General features: G+C 47.1%; 1 protein-coding gene across 1 annotated transcript in view; it reads right to left on the bottom strand.

The window, feature by feature from the left end:
• MAP2K6 (mitogen-activated protein kinase kinase 6) overlaps positions 1-22,295 on the bottom strand; it is an 89,977-nt gene that overhangs the window by 22,736 nt on the left and 44,946 nt on the right. The window contains exons 3-9 of the mRNA XM_084648007.1: positions 21,490-21,538; positions 15,819-15,932; positions 10,364-10,483; positions 9,139-9,255; positions 8,254-8,305; positions 5,326-5,453; positions 3,761-3,838 (exon numbers count right to left, since the gene is read on the bottom strand). Of these exons, the coding sequence (XP_084504133.1) occupies positions 3,761-3,838; positions 5,326-5,453; positions 8,254-8,305; positions 9,139-9,255; positions 10,364-10,483; positions 15,819-15,932; positions 21,490-21,538 (658 nt within the window). The remainder of the gene's footprint in view (positions 1-3,760; positions 3,839-5,325; positions 5,454-8,253; positions 8,306-9,138; positions 9,256-10,363; positions 10,484-15,818; positions 15,933-21,489; positions 21,539-22,295) is intronic.

Below are 22,295 nucleotides of genomic sequence, written 5' to 3' on the forward strand. Positions count from 1 at the left end.
AAGTTGCTTTTCAGTTTTAAGCAGTGCAGTCGAACCCTAAAGCAATTTAACTTAGGAACACTGGGCTCAGTTGTGTCTCTAAGGCACCAACCAGGAGAGTCCCAGGATTCTTTGTGCCTCAGGGGAAGTGCAGGGTGCAGCAGAAGAGGCCAGTTCTGCTGGTTTGTGCTGAGTGAGGCAGGGCGATGGCACAAGAAGTAGACTGTGCACACCCTGAGCACACAAGTTATCCAAGGACAAGGCTGCAGCAACCTAGGGTCACAGCCTACCCTCACTGCCCCACCAGCAGAGCATGGGTGGAATTATCCTGCTAGGTCAGTGGGTTCCCCGCAGTTCACAACACTGCAGCCAGCTATTCTTGGGAAAAGCCACCGCACAGGGTACCTCCATGCCGCAGCTGGAGGTGGGCATACAGGCACTAGCTTTGATCAAGCCTAAGCGAGTACCGACCTAGGACTTAGGAGGGGACTGTATTGGGCAGCTAGCCCAAGCCGCTGTCTGTGCCACCACGGCCATGCTGTTATTTTGGGTGCTAGCTAGGTCAAAGCTAGCATGTGCACGTCTAGTACACCTCAAGCTGCCGTGCAGACGTACCCTTAAAGGGGGCTTTAAACCACTCCCTAGCTAAGGTCCTCATTACCTTCATGTCTGAGCGCCTCACAATCATTAATGTATTCAGACTTACAGCGCCCCTGCGAGGGACACAGTGCTATTAACTATTGTACAGATGGGACACTGAGGCACGGGGGCTGAGGGTAAAGTCTCTACAGGACTCTAAAGTCCCATTTTTGGAAGGGACTTAGGAGCTTCACTCTCACTGCCTAAGACATTTCAGCCCTTTTAAAAATGTCCCCTCGTGACTTACCTCAGCTCACACAGAGAAGGGGGATTGAACTTGTGCCTCTCAAGTGCACACCCTAAGCACCAGACCCTCCTGCCTCTCTAGAGAGGATGAGGAAGGCACACAGTGCGACTGCAGGAGTCCAAAAGACAGGAATTGGCTGAGGGAGGTTCCACAGACAGTTCTTGCCCTTTAAAATTGCTCCCACCCTGCCCGGAAGGAATGTCAGTCATTTTTCACTTAATTCAATGGAATTCACATGGAATTCAGAAGATATTTAAAGAGATGGGCTGTACTTCCTCTAGAGCAGGGTTTCTAAACCCGTGGGTCAGGACCCAAAATTGGGTCACCAGAATGTTTCAAAGGGTCGCAAGGCAGCTCCCGTGGTTCCTGTCTCATGTGGCTGGTGGGTCTCGCCTCCCCGTTCCAGGCACAGCAGCCTCTGGGGTCCCAGCACTACTCAGGTTTGGTCCTTCCATCATAATGATGGAAGTCCGGGTAGGCCAAATCTGAATGAGTGGAACTGCAACCCTGTGAGCCAGGTCACAACTCCACTCCCGCAAATTTGATCCAGTGAGGAGGGGCGGGGCCAAACCTGAGTAGTGTTGCAACCCCCGGAGGTTGCAACCCCCAGAGCAGGGAGCCAGGCCCAGCCAGCCCCACAGCACAGGAGCGGCCACTATGGGGTAAGTGCCGGGAAGAACCCAACCCCCATGGGGGCAGGATCCGACCTAAACCACCCCAGGGCCTCCACCCCCAGACTATTTACTGGGTCGCGACATGCCATAAACATTTACAAATGGGTCCTGAGCCCAAAAAGGTTGAGAACCACTGGTCTAGAGAAGGCTCAGTTTTGAAAACCATTTGGCACCAGAAAAGAAATGTGTTTCCATAAGTGAAATTACATGGAGGTAATTTCTCTTACCTGATCCTTCCCCTCACCACATCTGCCCAAAAATTATGGAAGAAAATATTGGGGGGAGCAGCCTTAGATGGAGATCTTTGGGCTGAGAACTACCACATTCATGGCAGGAGTGAAAGCCACTGGGTTTTTATGTAAGGGTCCCAGAAAGAGGCACCCCCTTCTTTTCCTCCATGTCACTTCCTAGAGATGACTTACATTGCCCAACCATGCACCGGGCATGCACAAGTCAATGTTGTTCTTTTCTTTAGTGGCTGCCAACCCCCTTCTTCCTGTTTTTAGCTCTGCACAGTGAAAGACAACCCTCCTGTTGTCCTGGTGGGAGAATCTCAGGAGCAGATGATACTAAACTGATACGAAGTCGGCAGATGATACTAACCTGCTCAAGACAGTTAAAACCAAAATGGACTGTGAAGAACTTCAAAAAGATCTCACTAAACTAAGTGACTGGGCAACAAAATGGCAAATGAAATTTAATGTGGATAAATGTAAAGTAATGCACATTGGAAATAATAACCCCAACCATACATACAATATGATGGTGGCTAATTTAGCTACAACTAATCAGGAGGAAGATCTTGGAGTCATCGTGGATAGTTCTCTGAAGACGTCCACGCAGTGTGCAGCGGCAGTCAAAAAAGCAAACGGGATGTTAGGAATCATTAAAAAAGGGATAGAGAATAAGACGGAGAATATCTTCTTGCCCTTATATAAATCCATGAAACGCCCACATCTTGAGTACTGCGTACAGATGTGGTCTCCTCATCTCAAAAAAGATATACTGGCATTAGAAAAGGTTCAGAGAAGGGCAACTAAAATGATTAGGGGTTTGGAACGGGTCCCATATGAGGAGAGATTAAAGAGACTAGGACTTTTCAGCTTGGAAAAGAGGAGTTTCAGGGGGGATCTGATAGAGATATATAAAATCATGAGTGGTGTGGAGAAAGTGAATAAGGAAAAGTTATTTACTTGTTCCCATAATATAAGAACTAGGGGTCACCAAATGAAATTAATGGGCAGCAGGCTTAAAACAAATAAAAGGAAGTTCTTCTTCACTCAGCACACAGTCAACCTGTGGAACTCCTTGCCTGAGGAGGTTGTGACTATAGGACTATAACAGAGTTTAAAAGAGAACTAGATAAATTCATGGCGCTTAAGTCCATTAATGGATATTAACTAGGATGGGTAAGGAATGGTGTCCCTAGCCTCTGTTGTCAGAGGATGGAGATGGATGGTAGGAGAGAGATCACTTGAACATTACCTGTTAGGTTCACTCCCTCTGGGGCACCTGGCATTGGCCACTGTCAGTAGACAGGATACTGGGCTGGATGGACCTTTGGTCTGACCCAGTATGGCCATTCTTATGTTCTTATGTTATGAGCTCAATGTGAGAATACAACACTGTGCCTTTAAATAATAAAAGTATTATGGGTTGACTGCTGTAGCTATAAGGCCTGCTGTCTCTAAGTGCATCACTTGGATGTGGGCAGCTGAGTTGCAAGGGTGTTCAGAGGGGAGACTGAAAGAGATCTTTGGATGTTCGAGAAATCAGGGTCCTCTCCTGCTTATTGGTTAGCTTATTACACATTGTCTTGGGTGTTCAGAGGAGTCGCACTCTTGGTTTCTGTTCAATGACATGTGACTCGGATTCAGGAATCTCCCCGCGTGCTGCGTCTCCTGTGACTGACTGTTTTGCAAGTGTGTTCATTGCTGTAGTTTCTAGGTGCTGACTGCCTAGTACGATTAGTGACAATCACTAGGATCTCAGATTACGTGGCTTAGTGAATTAGCACTAGGCTCCTTCCCCTTTAAACTGAGATATGCTCTGGGCTACTGGTGCAGAGAGAGCTGAATATCCCCCGGCTCTGGAACTGTGTCAGTGATCTGAGGGAGAGGTCCAAAACAAAACAGAACCAGAGAGGACTGTCAGCCCTGCTGAGTGTTCCCTTAAACCCCAAGCCCTTTCAGATCTGCCCTTTCAGGGCTCCATACTCTACCATAGTGATTCCCAGACTCCAGATATCCGATTTGACACTGTATCCTTTCTGGTTTAGCTCTGGGTTGATTCTTTCAGGCTGGAAAGAGAGACGAGAACAGTTTGAAATAGACATACAGGTTCAATCCCTACATCGTTCGGCCCCTCTCCATCCCCTTGGAGTGCCTGTTAAGACTGATGTGAGCTCCCCATACTGAGCAACTATTCCCTATGTTTCAGCAAATATCCCCAGAGCAAGTCTGCACCATCTCTGAATGCTTTCCAGCAGGCAATCCCCACTGCAGCACTAACCATGCTGAATGCACAGGACCAATCCCCAATCGCGAGGGGAGTCTTTGAGAGGAAACCCATAGGGCCATTTCTTTATTGAAACTCCACTCCCCTATTATCTCTTGACTGGATCTGGCCTACGGTCTCTGCAAGGACAGGCAACAAGACTGGGGACCGGAAGCGGATGGCATTTGCATTCTGAGATCTAGATAGTAAAAGCTGAATTCCTGTTTCCCCAGTTCCCAATTCGAAACATGGTCTGGCCCGGATTTATCCAGGAGACTGGAGGCCACAATTCACTAGTTCCTTAAGCCCCACGTAGGCATTTGCCCCTCAGCAAAGTAAAATGCTCCACCGGGGGTTGTGGGCGAAGGATTCCCCACCCCCCGGGTTAGTGTTTCACACCCACTCTCGCATAGGCATAGAAAAGTGCAAGGCAGGTGAGATCCATCCTGACTTAGAAGCTATAACAAAGCTGCTGCTACACGAACAGATCACCTAGGGAGGTGGTGGAATCTCCTTCCTTAGAGGTTTTTAAGGTCAGGCTTGACAAAGCCCTGGCTGGGATAATTTAGTTGGGAATTGGTCCTGCTTTGAGCAGGGGGTTGGACTAGATGATCTCCTGAGGTCCCTTCCAACCCTGATATTCTATGATTCTATGAACGTGGGGGGGAAACATGGGCCAAAAGGCGGTGTTCACAGCACCCCTGAATAGCGTAGCACTGTGAACCCTCTCCCGCGCTGGGCAATGGCACTGAAAGGGGAATTGCAAACCATCTCTTTAAAGAGCCAAAAGAGGCTGCACGCATTGGCTGCTAAGTGAACCTGAAGCAGCAGCTGTCCTGGGGCCCACAGGATGTCAAACCTGATGGGCCCTAATGTACCTGACCCTTCTAAATTGACCCCTCCGTGGTGCTCACAGGTGCCTCTTGCTGACTTTTCACAGAGGAGCCTGGATGTTGCTAAAAGTGTTATTGCCCCCACTGTGCAAATAGGGAAATTGAAGCAAAGTGAGGTTACCGGGGCTTCCTTATGATCACACAGCGAGTCAGTGTCAGCTGGGAACAGAACCCAGGAGTCCTGATTCCCAGCTTTGAGCTTTAGCTGTAAGAGCCTCCTCTTTATGTTTACAAATAATTAGACAATAAATAACTATAGAGGCATGTTTCACTAAGCGAGCCATTGAGACACATGCTGGAAGTTGCTCTGTTTTAGGTCTCCCGTTTTAAGATCATCTATTGCCACATTCCTCTCTACAGTGGGGCAGTCAGTTTCCCACACATCTTCCCAACTTACAGCCATGTAGGGCTTGCATCCTGCATCCATGGTTTTAGCAACAGAGTCAACGAGGTAACCGCTAATTCCAAAATCGCACATTTTCACCTGCCCCTGTGTATTGATCAACACATTAGAGGGCTTTACATCTGTAAGAAGGAACACACACCATCGTCACTGTCACAACTGGGCCTAGCCCCATCGTTTTAAAGCATCCCTGGGAGCGAACAAGGCGGGTTAGCTTCCTACCACCAGAAGGCACCCAAGCAATATCGACTGCATCAATCCACGCAGGCTCATCTGCAGGGCTTTTTTTAGCCACTGCACTAAGATTGGGAGCTGTTGCAAATGCAAAAGATTTTCCCCATTTACACAAGCCCCTCCCACATCTTACAAACATTGCTCCCAGGGAAACTAACAGATTTCCCTGTTATTGTTACTTTGGGTAGGGCGCAGCATCATGATGTCACAGACGAGCGATGTCACAGAGCAGCACCCAGAAGCTGCCCGTTGAGCACACCATCGGCAGCACAGATAACAAAAATCTCCGCAGTGAAAATCCACCGCGTGGTGAGGATGCGTTAACTGAAGATGCTTTCACAGCAGCATGAAGGAAATCCCCAGAAATAAGATGTGAAGGGGCCAGGAGATGGGGAAGAAGGGTGGAAGTCGGGAAAGATGGGAGGAGAGAATAGAGAGCTGGGGAAAAGAGAAAATCGTAAGACAAGATACAGAGGCCAAAGTTTCCAAGAGTGGTCTCTAGTTTTGGTGCCCAACTTGAGTCACCTTGGGCCTGAATCAGAGATGCATCCAGAGGTGCTGGGACAATTTGTACAGTGGGGATGCTGAGAAGAATTGAACCAAACTGTAAACCCTGTATATGATGGAAACCACTTTAAGCCAGCACCCCTAGTTCCAGCCCCTATGGGTGCACCTGCAACTCCTACGGACTTCAGCTGGAGTTGAGAGCACCCAGACTTCCTGGAAATCAGGCCCAAGGGGTCAGAAATTCTATTGTTCTATCATACTTATCTGGCCTCCAACACCATAGTACGTGAGCATGCCACACTCAATATGTGAGGGAGGCCAGTGCTATTAACACCATTATTCAGATAATGTCTCTGTGCCTCAGTTTCCCAAGAGATTTGCCCAAGCTCACATAAAGAGGCCTTTGGCAGAGCAGGGTTTGAACCCAGGTCATTCATATCCTAGGGTAGTGCCCTCATCTAACCATGGGCTCATCCCTCATGCTGGAGGCACCCACCATTCCTTCTGAACCATTTGCTCTATCTACACATATTATAGAATAATACAAAGCTGTAAAGGCATCTGAGGGTTGCTAGCAGTGCCACCATCCCCTTGAGCCCACTAATCAGAACCTAGAGGTTCATGGTATTTAGCATCTTGTCTCTTTGCAGTCAAAGCCTCTGGCATCTGAGATCTTCCCCCCTCATTTATGATGTCGGAACAAGGAATTTTCAATTGAACTCAGTCACACAAACAAAAATCCAGAAGCGAAATGGCATTTCCCACCCACCATAAAATATCCAAAAGGCAGGAGCTCAACCTCAATTACACACATTATGTACAAGACACGATCCCCTGTTACGTTTGAACATCTATCATTTCAAACAACTCTTTCCCCAGCAGTCACGCTGCAGATATGGGCTTTTTTTTTTTCATGACAACAAATGGAAAACAATCCTTTACATAAACGCGCCAACTGATAAAAGAGTAAGTTAGTCAGTTTCCTATCATGTCAGTTCTTGGCATCGGCCTGAATGCGGGTTGTTGCTTTAAAGGGGACATTGTCAAGAGAGTTTAAACCCCAAATTTAGATTCTGCTAAAAACAAAAAACCAAACAAACCTGCCCGAATGACACAGAAATGATGCCCCCTTCAGCTTTTGCAACTCAAACCCTTCAATGTTGCAAGAGAGCATTAGGGTCAGATCCTGAAACTGATCTGACACTAAAGCGGAGGGCAAAAAACCCAAAAACAAATGGGGAAATAAATTATTATCGCTACGGTAAGCTACAGTAGCACCTGAGAGCCCCAGTTATGAACCAGACCCCACTGTGCTGTACAAACACACAACAAACATTTTTTCAGCTTTAATAATTTTGGATTTCTGATACCGGTCAGGAAATTTGGGGGGGTTGAAACACATACGAAGATATTTACCCTGCCAGTGTCTCTAATATTACCAAAACATTGCAGGTTTGATCACAAATCTGGAGATCAAATGTGGTTGCCAGAAAGGAAAATACGGTAGGCCCCAATTTTTATTTTTTAGTACCTATGTCGGGCTTTTTAAAGCTTAGTTCATCTATAAACGTATGTTGCATGCCTCTCCCACAGGCTAAGCTGTTGATCTGACCTGCATGAGAGGGTGAATAATCTGAGACTTGCTACCGGCCTTAGTGTAAATGCCACCAAATGGCAGTTCTGCCCCATTCTGCACCCGGAGAGGAGTTTGCATATGCAGAACTTGATCCCAAGCCCATCGCAGCCAATGGGAGTCTTTCCATGGACTTCAAGGAGCTCTGAGTTAGGCCCATAGTTAGCCAGCTGTGCCCTTCCCAGCATGCAATGGGGAAGCAGAAGCAGAAGAGGAATCCAATGAAGCAAGCAGGCAAATGATCCATTTCTTCTGCTAGCCAAGCGAAGGTGGAAGCTGTTTTCTGTGTTCAGCTTCAGGGGAGATATGCTGGCAAGTCGATGGGAGTTTTAAGAGCAACTCAACAACCCACCACTCTTCCTGAGCAGGCTTTGGGTTATCCTGGGTTGCTGGACCACAGGATTTCCCCTGCCTCCCAAAGCTCATGTATTTGGGCTATCTTTAGTGCACCAAGCGAGGCTCTGAGTATAAGCCCTGCTGGACTAAGAGCGTGACACAGGGCTCAGTGAGAAACAAGCAGTGCCAGAACCTACGCAGGTCACACTTACCTCTGTGAATTACGGAGAGCTTGCTATGTAGATGTTCTAGTGCTTTTACAATCTGAAACATAACAAATCTACAGTGAACCAGAGCTGGCGGCGGCATGACGTGGCTGATCACACCTTGCTAGCTCACCTCTCCTGCCTCGACAGCGACTGCCCCGCGCTCGCCCCATCGGCCTCGCTTGGGGGAAACGATCTTGGTTTGTCATTTTGGCAGCACACAGCCGTGCGTGCTAGGGAGGCAGCGTGCTCAGTGGCAGGTGTGGGCTAGTGTGCCTCGGTAGCGACTCCTAGTGGAGAGCTGAGAATGCAGCTCACCCAGGCGAGCCACGTTCAACTTTTCTTGCTACACAGGATCTTTAAAGAAGGAATTCCTGGGGGGCTCTTGCCCCCCGCCACGTCTGGACTTAGTATTCATGGCAATAGTTGTGAGATATGTGAGCATGCAAAATGAGTTCCTGCACTGGCAAGGACACCTCCCTGATTTCCACTTGACTCTCCCTCTAGCTTTCCTCCCTCCCTGGCAGGCTGGTCCCCTCCCCACAACCAACAGCTAACCTTCCTCTGATCCATACTGCTCTAAGGGAATATGCATGCTCAGAGATCTCCTGGGAATGACCGTACATTGATGGAAAGGAAAAGCAGCTGCTGTGCCCTCTCCACATCAATCGGGTTTTCTGCTTCATAATTGAAAAGCAGATCGGCAGATTTGAGAGCATTTATGGCTCATAAATGCAGACACGTCACCGCAGACCAAATACTGGAAGCCAAATAAGAATTAGCATGTGGGCTGGGTTGTGGGCCAAGTTCATCCCAGGGCTCCGATGGCAGGGACGCTAGATCCTCACAGCCTAGGTTTAGAATAGAAACATCACCCCTGCCTGTACTCACAGAGACGGCTATTTTCCCTAAGATGTCTTCAGGAATCGTCAGGCCTTTGTCAATGACATGTTTGTAGAATTTGTCCAGCGAGGTATCCATCAGCTCCATGCAAATCCACACATCTCCCTGGGGGAAAGAGAAAGCAAACATCTGCCCAGTCTCTCCTACAGCGCTCGCCCTTGGCTTGCTTTTGCTGGCTTTTTAAACGTCTCATAGAAGATTGCACTGGGCTTTCCATTCTCCTCCAAGCACACAATGGTTAAGTGCAATGTGTCTGATTTATATATGGTGCTGCACTACATGGCTCAAGGGTTTAAAAATCAGATATTGGGTAAAATTTTCCAAAGCACCTAAATGACTTAGGAGTCTAAGCCACACTGAAAGTCAATGGGACTTAAGTTCCTAAGGCCCCAAGATTTTCACAAGTGACTAGAGATTCTGGATGCCTCCATTTTTGGTTGTTCAACTTGGACTTCTCAAAGGGGACAGATTTTCGGAGGATGGGTGCTCAGCACTTTCTAACAATCAGGCCCCTCTACGGTGTCCCAGGTTCAGCACCCAAAAGCTGAGGTACCCAAAATCACTAGTCACTTTGGCCTAAATCACTTATGAAAATAGGGATGAGGTGCTTTTGAAAAATTCCCCAGTGGTGATTTTCTTCTCTAGTTCCCTGGCTCAATTCACGTCTAGAGCAGTATTTACCATTGGAGGGATGTTTAAGAGAACTATGGGTTAGGGGTGCCTGGGTAAGATTTACTGCCTGTGATAAATGGGAGGTCAGTTTAGAGAATCTAATGGTCCTTCTGGCTTTAAACTCTAGGCAACTCAATGTGCCATGAGCTGATGTTCTCAGCACGCAACTGTCCGGGTCTAAACAAACACTATAGAAACTGGTAGTGCCATAGAGATGGCTTTCCCCACCTCACCCAGGATCCTTGGGGGTTTTGTCTCCTCTGATCAAGGAAGCCTTTGTGAATCAGACTGTAAATTCCCCTAGGGATGGATCACGTCTTTATACCTACCTGCATAGCAGATTGCACACAAATGGTGGTGTATTAAAACAGACACCCCAGGGAGGGGCACAGCATAAGTGCCTAGATGGCTGGGGGAAAGGCTTACAATGTAGTCTAATCTTCTAACTTCTATTACATTTTTTTAACAGTGCCCATCACAGTGGCCTCCAAGCCAAGTAAGTGTAAGGCAAAGACGTAGGCAGGAATCCAGAATGCTGTACCTCTCGAAAGAGCGCACCATAGAAAGTGACTGTGAAGTGGCAGTCTACCGTCCTCATGGAGATATCCAAGTCCATCAGTAACCTCTTCTGCTCCTGGCTATTCACTGTGGCTCGGATCCGCTGGAAGAGAGAGCATTTTAGCACTGGCTCTCCCAGCCGCATGCCGTGTTTCACTCGCATATGTGTGCTCACAACAGCTACATGAGGGGAAAATGCCACACAATGCAACACACTGAAGTCCCGGCATTTACTCCGGATTCTAAATCATTTCCCCTTTTCCTGGCTCTCTTTACAACTGAGAGGCATTGTGGTCATATGGATAGAGCAGGGAACTGGGGGGGGCAAATTCTAGGCTGGTGTAAATTGCCACCACTGCAGAGCTGTAGCAATTTACACCGGCAGAGAATTTGGTCCTGGGAGTCAGGACTCCCGAGTTCTATCCCTGCCCAATGACTCCTTTTGTGGCTTGAAACAAGTCTATCAGATGTCTCAAATCAGGCACCCAAAACTACAGGGGACATTTGAAAATTTGGTCTTTAAACCTCTCTGTGCCATGGTAAAACAGGGATAATCAGGCTTACCTACCCCACAGGGGTGAGGTGGGATTTATGTCTGTGAAGCCCTGACAGATCCTCGGAGGAGAGCTGCTATAGAAGGGCAAAGGATTATTGTTATTGAAACATCTCTTTCTTCATCTCTTTTTCTTTCTCTCTCTCCTTCCATCACGGGAAGGCCCCAGTGACAGCTGCCAGCAAGTGCCTGTGATGCTAGGGTAGCTTTATAAGCTCACACAGTTAAACGTGGACCAGATGCAGATATTCTAGGCTCTTTGGACAAAGGCACTGGAGCCTAATAATAGAATTAAATGGCTCAGCACTGTGGAGCAGCTAGGAAGAAAATAAGTAACAGATCTGTACGCTCCCACCATCCTATCTAACCCCAGTCATACCCATTTTCAGAGGGCTTTTGGAACCTGGTGGACACCAGAACAAAGAGGACAGACGAAATGTACAGAATGCAGGCTCTAAGGGTATGGCTAACCAAGCTGGGAATTACACCTCCAAGCTGCATTGTAGATGTACCTTAAGACTAGTCCTTGTCCCACAGATACTGGAAAAGCTTTGCTGTGTTCTTGGCAGTATTGATGAGCTAAGAGTTTTATTTCACTTCACCCATTACTTTCAGCCTTGCATCTTTTTTTTTTTAAAAGGAAAATATCAGCTCAAATTCGGCCCAAGATTTAGGCTTTGTAAAAATAGCCTTTTAGAAAACTTATGTACAACACATCTGTTCTCACTTTTTTTCTTTAATTGCAAGACAGTTTGGGGTTTGTTTGTTTTTTAACTATTATTATTATTTATTCATATTGTGGTAGAACCTAGGGGCTCCAGTCATGGACCAGGTCCCCATTACTCTAGGCGCTGTACAAACACAGAACAAAAACACAGTTTTGCCCCCAGGAGACTAGAAACAAAAGTGAAACTGACTTTTCAATATTTTCAGTGTCCCAGCGAAGAGAAACCCACAGAAAAACGGAGCACAGTAAAAAGTAAATTATGGTTTAACAATTATTGCCATTTTAATCTACAATTTTCTTACAGAGGACTTTAACAAAATCATCAACCTGACAGGGTCTAGGGTGACCAGAGGTCCCGATTTTATAGGGGCAGTCCTGATTTTGGGGGCTTTTTCTTATACAGACACCTATTACCCTTCACTCCCTCTCCTGACTTTTTACACTTGCTATTATGTCACCCTAACACGGTCCCTGCACTAAATAGCCCTAAGTGGATCCCAGTATTGCCAGCCCCAAGATTAAAAAATTATGAATCAGGCTTCCAAAAATCATGAGATTGCATTAAAAAGCATGAGATTTCTTAAACTAATGTCTGGGTTTTCTCTTCTGGTGCCAGAACCTTTAGGGGTTACATTTTCAGGCTTTTCTCAACAGCCAGGAGGGCTAGAAATTTACTTTAAAATAAAAATTTGAAAGTGGCAATTCTCCTATAATCTCATGAGCCCAGGAGCTGGAGCTTTAAGAAAAGAATGCAACTTCGTGACAGCTGGTAACAAGGGGGTTCTTTGCTTCCGAGTGTTGGTATTCAGAGGGCCTTTCTGAAGCTAGCAGGTCCAGAAGCTGGATGAAGATGCTGAGCTTCTTGTATTTATCAGAGGCCATGAAGGCACGAAGCTGGAAGAGTCACTGTGTTGGGGCAGCTGCCCACACAGGCAGGAGAAGGGTTAAGGCATCCTTAGAGAACCCAGCCAATCAGGAGAAGGTTTGCTGGAGCAGCCCATATATAAAGGGCTGCTCAGCAGAGCAAGGGGCAGTCTCTTCCTGGAGAGCAAAGGGGAAGTTCTGCTGAGGAGCACCGAAGATACTACAGTGCTGGGCAGGGTAGCAGAGCAATAGGGGAGCTCTTGGCTGACCATGGCCAGACTGAGGCCTTGAAGCAAGGGCAGGGAAGGTGCTAGGGCTATGGGGGAAGTGGCCCAGGGAAAGTAGGCAGCGGGAATAAGAAGAGGGGCAGTAAGTGGCTGCCACCTATAGGGTCCCTGGACTGGGACCCAGAGTAGCAGGTGGGCCTGGGTTTCCTTCCCATACACATACACCCTTTACCTCTACTTGCTAATGAGGAGAGTGGCCTAAATCCAGACTGCAGTTTGTCCCTGAAGCCAGGGGCTAGACTAGTGACTGCAGTTGGCCGCTGAGGCAAGTGGAGGGACTGAGGACTGCCTGTCCCCCGAAATGGGGGAGACAGCGGGCTGGGGCACAGCTGGAGGGCCATGTCCCAAGAGGACACCGTGGTCCGGGAGCAACGCAGGTCCTGATGGTGTAGACGGTGGAGGAAGCGGAAGTAATGGCGAGTGAGACACCACTAGTAAAAGGCGCCCTGGTGGTCCAAGAGAGCTAATCCCCAGCAGGAGGCACCGTGGCAGCAAATTAGCTCTGCTACGATCACCATTTGTAAAACAGATGTTCTGTGTCAGAGGCATAGGGTCTGGGGGTCTGCTGCCCCTTTGTAAGTGTGAGGAGAATCAGGCCCCAGGTCTTCTGATTGTGGTATACACACTGCCCAATACTACGTATCCCTCTCACTCTTCATATGCATGTATATTCAGAGTTATAGATTTTAATGTCAGAAGGGACTGTTATGATCTAGTCTGACCTTCTGTATAACAGGCCAACGAGTAATTTCTAGATCAAGCCCTTAACTTCTGGTTGAGGTAGATCATATCTACATGAATGAGATCCAGTCATGATCAAAAGCCTTTAAAGTGATGAAGAATCCATCACATTCCTACATCAAGTATTCCAGTGGTTAATTCCCCACAATGTTAAAAAATTGGGCTTTATTTCTAATCTGAACGTGTCCCACTTCAGGTACCAACCACTGGGTCTTGTTATGCCTTTTTCTGATAGATTAAAGAGCTGTCAAATACCAAAAGTCCCTGAAGGTACTTTTATTACAGGTACTATTTACTTGGGGCCGGGGGGGGTGTATAAATACATACATACCCACCCATGGATTACTAAAGATGCAGAGGAGCAACCCCATGAAATGATGACGAAGATAAAATAAAATGAACGTAGGTTAATATGAACGGAAATGGGTAAAGTTCACAATACAGGGCTCAGATCAGAGTGTATTGCAATTACTGCCTCCGTCAGAGGGGTTACAACAAAGATTACCCCATTTGCCCCCAAAAAATGTCATGTTAAATTTGGAGACGGGATACATAAACAGTGCACACAGACACTCCTTGCATCCTTTTATTCTGTTTGCAGTAAGAGAAATTCACCTCTTCCTAAAGTTCTAACGCAGGGGGAGGCCGAGGCCAAAGGAAAGGCCCTTACACTTAATAGGGACGTACAGCCTGTGGAGAATGCATCTCCTTGTGTGATGTGGTGCATCTTCATCCACCCACAAGTCTTCTGGAATCTCCATGGTCTGCACATGCCTATTAAAAGTGGATGCTCTTAATTATATGTGACCCTTAGGCTCCTGTTAAGTGGCCTGCAGTGCAAAACATGGATCCTCCCGACTTAATGGGACAAATTCACACCTGCTGTAGTTGGTTTTCAAACTACAGTAACTCCTCACTTAATGTTGTAGTTATGTTCCTGAAAAATGCGACTTTAAGCGAAACTATGTTAAGCGAATCCCATTTCCCCATAAGAATTAATGTAAATAGAGGGGGTTAGGTTCCAGGGAAATTTTTTTTTGCCAGACAAAAGACACTATGTATGTGTATATATATATATATATATATATATATATATATATATATATACACACACACACACTAAATTTTAAACAAACAATTTAATACTGTACACAGCAATGATGATTGTGAAGCTTGGTTGAGGGGGTGGAGTCAGAGGGTGGGATATTTCCCAGGGAATGCCTTACTGCTAAATGATGAACTAGCAATTGGCTGAGCCCTCAAGGGTTAACTCGTTGTTAATGTAGCCTCACACTCTACAAGGCAGCAGGAATGGAGGGAGGGGAGACAGCATGGCAGACAGAGACACACACCGTGTGTGTGTGTGTATGGGCATTTCCCCTTTAAGTACGCTGACCCACTCAAGTACACTGCCTTGTTAAGTTAATCAACAAGCTGAGACCACACCTGCCACCAGGAAGCTCCTTACATCCTGAGCCCTGTCCTGTGTCCCCCTGCTCTATGGAGATGGGGTAAGCGGGGTGCAGGAGCAAGGGGGAGGGGGACACCCTGACATTAGCCCCTCTCTTCCCCACCCCCACACAGCAAGCAGGAGGCTAGGGGAGCAGCTCCAAGGCAGGGGACAGGAGCAGCACAGGGCAGTAGGGGGGAGGGACAGCTGAACTGCAGGCCCTTGATAGCCTGCTGGGCGGCTGCTGCACAGGGAACTTAGGGGAGTGGGGAGCTGATAGGGGGGCTGCCGGCCCACCCTGGTTCCAAGCCCCAACCAGCTCGCTGCAACGAGCCTGCAAAGCAGGCTGCCAAACAACATTATAAGGGAGCAATGCACAACTTTAAACGAGCATGTTCCCTAATTGATCAGCAATGTAACAACGAAACAACGTTAACCGGGATGACTTTAAGTGAGGAGTTCCTGTAAGCCAGAGTGTATATCTCCACTAAGAAAAGAAGTGTACTTTCAAAACACCAGAGCTAAGGCATTTTAAAGTCCTAGGTGTGCAGATGAATAACTTGCCCTGTCTACACTAGGATTTTTGAACACGTCAGCGGTCACATTTGAAAAACACACCTTTTTTCCAAGTGTAGATCTGGGCTTGAATTAGGCTTAATGTCCTGTCCATCTCAGCACCTCCACATGGAAAGAGTAAGTCCCTTGTCAGACTAAGGCCTACTCGAGTGAAGGTAAGAGTGGAAGCTTATGTTGAGGACAGCCTGACGGGTCAGCACACATACACACATAGAAAACACCTTAGGAGTCTCACCCTACCTTCACCGCCATGATCTGTGCGCTAGGCATGTGCCGCATCTTCTCCACCACCCCGTAAGCACCTCGGCCCAGTTCAGAGATCGGCTCCAGGTCATCGGCCTTCACTTCAAAGTTCTGTGGGAGGAAAAGACCACCGTGAAAAAGGCCAAAGGCAACAGAACAGGTGCAGCGGTTTTCCTCACTGAAGGCACCATGGACAGGGTGATAAAGGAAGTCAGGAACTCCTAAGATCTAGGTCTTGCTTGAATACCAGCTCCCACTGGTGGTACTGGGCAGATGACCTTCCCCTCTCTAGCCTGTCTCCCTATCTGTAAAATGAGGATAAGAATACTGACCCTAACCCCCAAGGAGTGCTGTGAGGATTAGCTAGGCCCCAGAAGAGGTATATCACTACAGTGGTGCAGCCCTCACCTGTGTGACTAACAGCACCTCACATGGAGCTGAAACAGTTTTAAGAACGGACTTTCCAATCTTTTCAGTTATATTTCCTAAATTTTAGGCAAGGAAAGTCAAGCCAGTTCCCATTTCATTTAGTCAGTTTTCACTTTCAGGTTCTCAGTGCTGCAATGGTCATTGAAAACGCTGCCGGAAAATGCTGAAACAACTCTTCCCATGGGAATGTCTTTAAAAAAATAATCCAAAGAAGTGTTTCCAAATGGTCTTAGGGTTTGAAAAGCTTGTGTCTACAAACCTGTATCGGGGCCAGATCGGAGTTGAGAGTGCTACTTTAAACCTCGGTAGATTTATTTTGTCTAGCGTTACCGATTGCTTTCTCTTGGCTTTGCCTAAAGGACGACTTTGTTTTCAGCTCTGCCTTCTGCCCTGCCCCTTCTTCTTTTTGACGCATTATTGTGCACTGGCTGTATTTTGCTCATTATTATTTCTGGGTTTTGAAATAGGTCTCCGCTGCTCAAGCCGGCTGAATGCCCCACCGCAGAAGTCAACCGTCCTGCTGAAAGCGACTGGTTATAATGAACTGATTCACAGCACATAATCCCACACCGCTTTCTACCTGAGCCGCGGAAAATCTGCCGCCTGCAAAGTGCTACCCGGAGAGGGTTCCGAGAGCTTGGGCGCACGCACTGTGTTACCGCACACCTTGGACGCGGGCTGTTTGGTCACAATTACATTTACTGTAAAACCAGCCCTCACGAGCTTTTTTTGTGTTAACATGGATCCAAGCATCTTGTTCTGTCCAACACCGTGCCTGCTGTTTAATGCAAAACTCTTCCAAAACGAGCCCTTTGTCTCTTTTTCAGGCAGCGTTCTGAAATTTAGCAGCAAAGTTAAAGGGAAAGGGACAAGTAGCCTACTCTAGGGAACACAATACAGCCTGTGGAACAGGAGCATGATGATATCATGTCCTAAAGGAACCTTGCAGGACAAATGCATTCTGGGACAGAGACAGCTAATTCCTACCAGGGTACTGACTGCTAGCCAATCAAGTCCCCCTCCTCCATGGGACGCCATATTCAAAAAAAAAAGCTTGAGCTCTGTATTTTATGAGCGCTTGCCTCTTTGCGCCTTCCAGTCTTTCTGCCTCCATGCAGAGCTCCTTTTGGAATTCTCTCCCTCTTCCTTGGGATTGTGGATGTGAACCGCTTTTCTTGGAACAAGGGATCACTTTAGCAGCAGGTATTTCTTTGACTTGACGCTGAGCCCTTGAGCTGCAGATCCCGCACCCCCTTTCCATCTCCCAGCCCCTGAGCTGCAGATCCCGCACCCCCCTTTCCATCTCCCAGCCCCAGTGCTATGCCAGGGAAAATAAAAATTCAAACTTGAAAGAGAGACAAACGCCCAATGACAGATATCGTAAAATGCTAATGACCTAATACATCACCTAATAAATTAACTGGCTGATGTTCAGTGGCAAGAGATAGTCCTAACCGATTTATTGCCTGGATTTATTGTGCTCTTATTAAAGCTCCTGGGACATTTACTCTAATAAAAACAGCTGTTGCACGTTCTTGTTTTCCTGGAAAAATTTACGATGTCAAATGGAACTGGACTCTATCCTTGTTTTCCTCGGAATCTGATTTGGGGACAGGCTGACCTGCGCTGGTTAGAATCTTAGACATATAAATTCATGGTAGCAGCACAGATGAAGAAAAGCCTCCAATGTAAGAAAGGAGTCAAAAACTTCAGATGGCAGGTTAAGTCAGCAGTAGACCAGACTGATTCTCAAAAAGAAAAGGAGTACTTGTGGCACCTTAGAGACTAACCAATTTATTTGAGCATAAGCTTTCGTGAGCTACAGCTCACTTCATCAGATGCATACTGTTCTGCCCTCCTGCTGGTAGAGGTACACACCCACACCGTACTTTTAATGCAATATTTCAGCGATGCCATGTTCTGACAGCAAAAAAAAGATTTGGGATCCTCCTCACAGCCAGGGAAGGTGGTCAGAGCTCGCTGAAGCCTGTGTGATCTCTTCCCTCCCCCAGGTTGACAATCCAGGCTATAGCCCTGCAAGCTGTTGGAGATGACTGAGTTGGCTTTGATTATATTTCAGGAGGGGAGAGTGGGCTCTCTCTCCCCTCATCCATTAGGCCTACCAGTCAAGTGTCTTCAGAGTGAAAGCCAGAAGAGGTGTCCCTCACTGAAATGCCAAGGCCGAGCACTTGGGGAAGCTGTTTAATAGTGTCTGGGGAGAGGGGAGGAACTAGGCTTTGAAGTTAACAGTCCAGCAACAAACAGTGGAAGTTCACACCTCAGCTGGAGCTAGGGACATTGTTCCTGAGGAATGAGTCAGTATCCAAGGGGAAGCAGAAAAAATGGGGAAAGAAAACAAACCCTACTTTCTGCTCCAGCTAGAGCTAGGAGAAAATGGCCATTTACAAGGTGATCAGGCCGCTTCCAAGAGCCTCAGGTCAAGTTGTTACCCAGCTCAGTTTTGAGGTGTTCATGCACGCCTGTACACACACATACTTGATCACAGCTCCCCTATGTCCCACCTCGTGGGTCAACAGTATCTAGGGCTGTTCTGAGGCTATTACATTTTACAGAGGAGCAATCAGCTTCTGGCCATTGAAGAAGCAAGAGCCCATTTGGTTCTCAGTGGTTTGACGCAGGGAGGGCTGCCATAAAGGTGAGGCTATGTAAGAGAAATGGGGGCATCCGATGCCAATAAGGAGGATCCCCACCCCCACAAATGAAAGGCTAATGAACAGGCCAGTCACACTTATGAGGCACATGGAGATTCCTAGCAGACAATCTAGTTCTTTGCCAGCATTCTAAGCAGAGTCCCTCCATGAGGTCCGCATAATGCCCTGACTCAGTATCCCACATCAGGACCAGCAGCAGCAGGCGATCCTAGCCAATTACTGTCATCGACTCCAGTCACAAGAACATTGTCCAGGAACGCTCTGAAGTCTTTGGGATCACCAGAGTTAAGATCATGCGTTACTGCTAGTGGCCTGAGCTCCCAGAAAACTCATCCAGGAAAAATCTTCTGGGAAAAACCCTCAGCCTGCATCCAGTTCCAGAGAATTTTAAAACCCTGCCTCAACTCCATGTCCACCTCTGTGTGAGCTGGGCAGCGCCCTGTGTGCTAAGATCACTAGCTGAGGATACAAGTGTTAACTCTGCCACTGAAGGAGGAGTTTGCTTTCGTAGCAAGGACACCGAACAATAGCTCAGGGCCAGGCAGGTGGGTGGGACTAAACTAGGGCAAATACTCCAGTTATTAGAAGTGACCACCATGGCTCACACAGACCATCTAAAAAGTAAACTTCTTGGGTTGCGTCCTCTTGGCTTGTATTGATCCTGGTGGTGGGAGAATGAAGTGGAAGAAAACTACTAACATTACCCAGGGTTTAGCAATCAGCACCTGCCCCTGACTACATGTTACTATTAATCCCATTAAGCGTGGGGTGTTGGGGGCATTATGTAAAAGCCAGGCAAGGGTTAAAGGATGTTGCACGTGTTGCAGAGGGAAATGAGGTCACTCTCATTAAACTGGGTTATTCCCTGGAGCACCAAATGGGAGTCACCTCTTAGGCCTTCTCCACAGAAGGATCTGCTCCTATGGATGGCCTCTTGCTAGGCCATTCCCCTGGGCTGGCTTTGCAGAGCTGCTTTGCTCACAGGAGGAGCTGGACAGTCTCATATGCGAGCTCTGAGCCTGGCTGCTTTTTAACAGATGTGCTGACACAAAAGACCCCTCACACACTCCTTGATCTCACTTCCGGATTAGGTGAATACAGGCCGAGGCAGGTTCGATGAGCTGCGGCTAATCCCTCTCTAAATGATACGGAAACGTTTCAGCTGCGACACTGACACTGGCCAGAAGGGAGTAGGCTGGGTTCTGATTGTGTGGGATTCTGGGTCAAGAAGACTCACTAGCCAGTTTAGTTTTCAGAGTAGCAGCCGTGTTAGTCTGTATCTGCAAAAAGAAAAGGAGGACTTGTGGCACCTTAGAGACTAACCAATTTATTTGAGCATAAGCTTTCGTGAGCTACAGCTCACTTCATCGGATGCTCTGGACTGGGACCAAGTCCCTGTTGGCTACAGCCTAGCTAAAGCAGCCAAGCTATGAGCATGACAGCACACTTCTCATCCCTGTGCATCCGTGGGGCAGGGCTGTTTCATCAAAACCTAGGAGGGGGGAAAATAACCTTAGACAAGAACTAAAACCGGCTGAGAGGCTGCAGTGCTAAAGGGGACACCGATTGTAAAGGTGCTTGAGGGTGCTTGGCTTATGACCTCCTGCTTAAAAAACTCTAGAAGCATGCTGGTGTCCACTGTAACTGCACAGCCTGGTTTGTATTATAATAATAATTATAATGATTTGCACTGGGAATTTGTGATAATGCCTAGGAGCCCAAGTCATGAACCAGGACCCCATTGTGCAAGGCGCTGTATAAAATACAGAACAAAGAGGCTGTCCCTGACCCAAAGACTTTACAATTTTACTCTCATTTTGCCAAACACATACGTGTAAGGAAACCACCACCATGAACCTACCTCCATCCTCTAAACCAGAGAGATATATAATGAAAGCTTTCATTCTGTAGAAAATTTTACAGCTCCTAGAAAACAGATTTAGGATGGACATATATCCCTTCACACACATGCATATAATCCCTTGTGCTATAATTTCAATACACTGAACGATCTGAGCTATTTTTTGTCACACACTTATAAACAAATATGTAATATGCATTTCTACCCATTTCTCCAGTTAACAATTTTACTGAAGATACGGCACTAGAGAGTATGTAATCCACAAACTTTCAGTCTGAATGGATAAACAATACTTTCTGGACATGGCTTTTAAAATGTGTAATGATCCCATTTCTATGCATTGAACATAAACTTTTAACACAGTGGCACAATGCACATAAGATAATATACATATTATGCGCCAGAACAGTCTCTCTTTTTTGGAGGGGGAGCGGAATTAGCTGATAAAGCACAAAAGATGCTAAGAAATGGAGAAACACATAGTTTAGGGAGTACTGACAGAAAACGTCAGTGGTTTTATGCTTAAAAATGGCCAGGAAGCCCTGCCCTCAACCCGATTGCAATCCTCCTCCACGTTCAGATTGTCGCACCCCTCCCACACAAGAGCCAGGAATTATTTTTCTAAACACGCTCCCCTAACTTAGTTCCTGACCCTGTGTACGCAAACACATATGAAGTCTTTGGTTGCCACAGCTCGTAACTGTACCTTCTCGCCAATAGAGATGCAGGCTTTGGAATCTAAATCTCGAGGGGGCCTGTGGAAGAGAAAGAACAAAATAGTATGCAGAAAGCATCAGTCACAGAGACCTTACACAGATAATATTCCAAAGAGACAAAGCCTTTCAGAGCCCCTAGTCCAGGGGCTATTGCCCTGTGGATATGGGACTCAGTAATGGGAGGTCTGGGTGTAAGTTCCCCTCAAACTGACGGGACAGCAGCCCGATGCATTATATGCAGAAGTGTCACCCGGAGTAGCCGAGCTGGCTTCCTAGCCTTTCAGTGCTATTAGATGTTGCCATGGTTCACAAAGTCACCCCAAAAGGTGTCGGGAAGGAAGTTGCTGGAGTTGGAATTTCACAAGCCTGCATCCAATTCCAGCGCCAAGGAATTCAAACAGAGTACTCCCTTTGAGAGGCTGGGACTGGAACCACTTCCTGGGACACACAAGAGAGGCAGAGAGAAGCAAATCCGCCTTAGCCAGTTTACAGGACAGATTAAACAGGCAGAGAGGAAAAACGCAAGCCCAGTTTCACTTCTGTCTCGGAAGTAGCATTTGTCCCCGAACGCACCTGGGGCTAAAAGGAGTTTGGGACCCGATGCTTTTGTTCAGGACTTTTCTCCATTTAGAAAGGGAAAATATTTTTCAGTAGGACATGACTGATTTTTTTGGCAGGTTGTTTTGTTCCTCCCCTTCCCCTGATGAAGGAACATCCCCAGTAGAGCTTTTAAACAAAAATCAGAAGAAAGCAGTAAGCCCTAATCCACCAAACTGTGAAATACCCCTGGCCTCTG

Source organism: Lepidochelys olivacea (assembly GCF_965140295.1).
Source record: "Lepidochelys olivacea isolate rLepOli2 genome assembly, chromosome: 14".
Lineage (NCBI taxonomy): Eukaryota > Metazoa > Chordata > Testudines > Cheloniidae > Lepidochelys > Lepidochelys olivacea.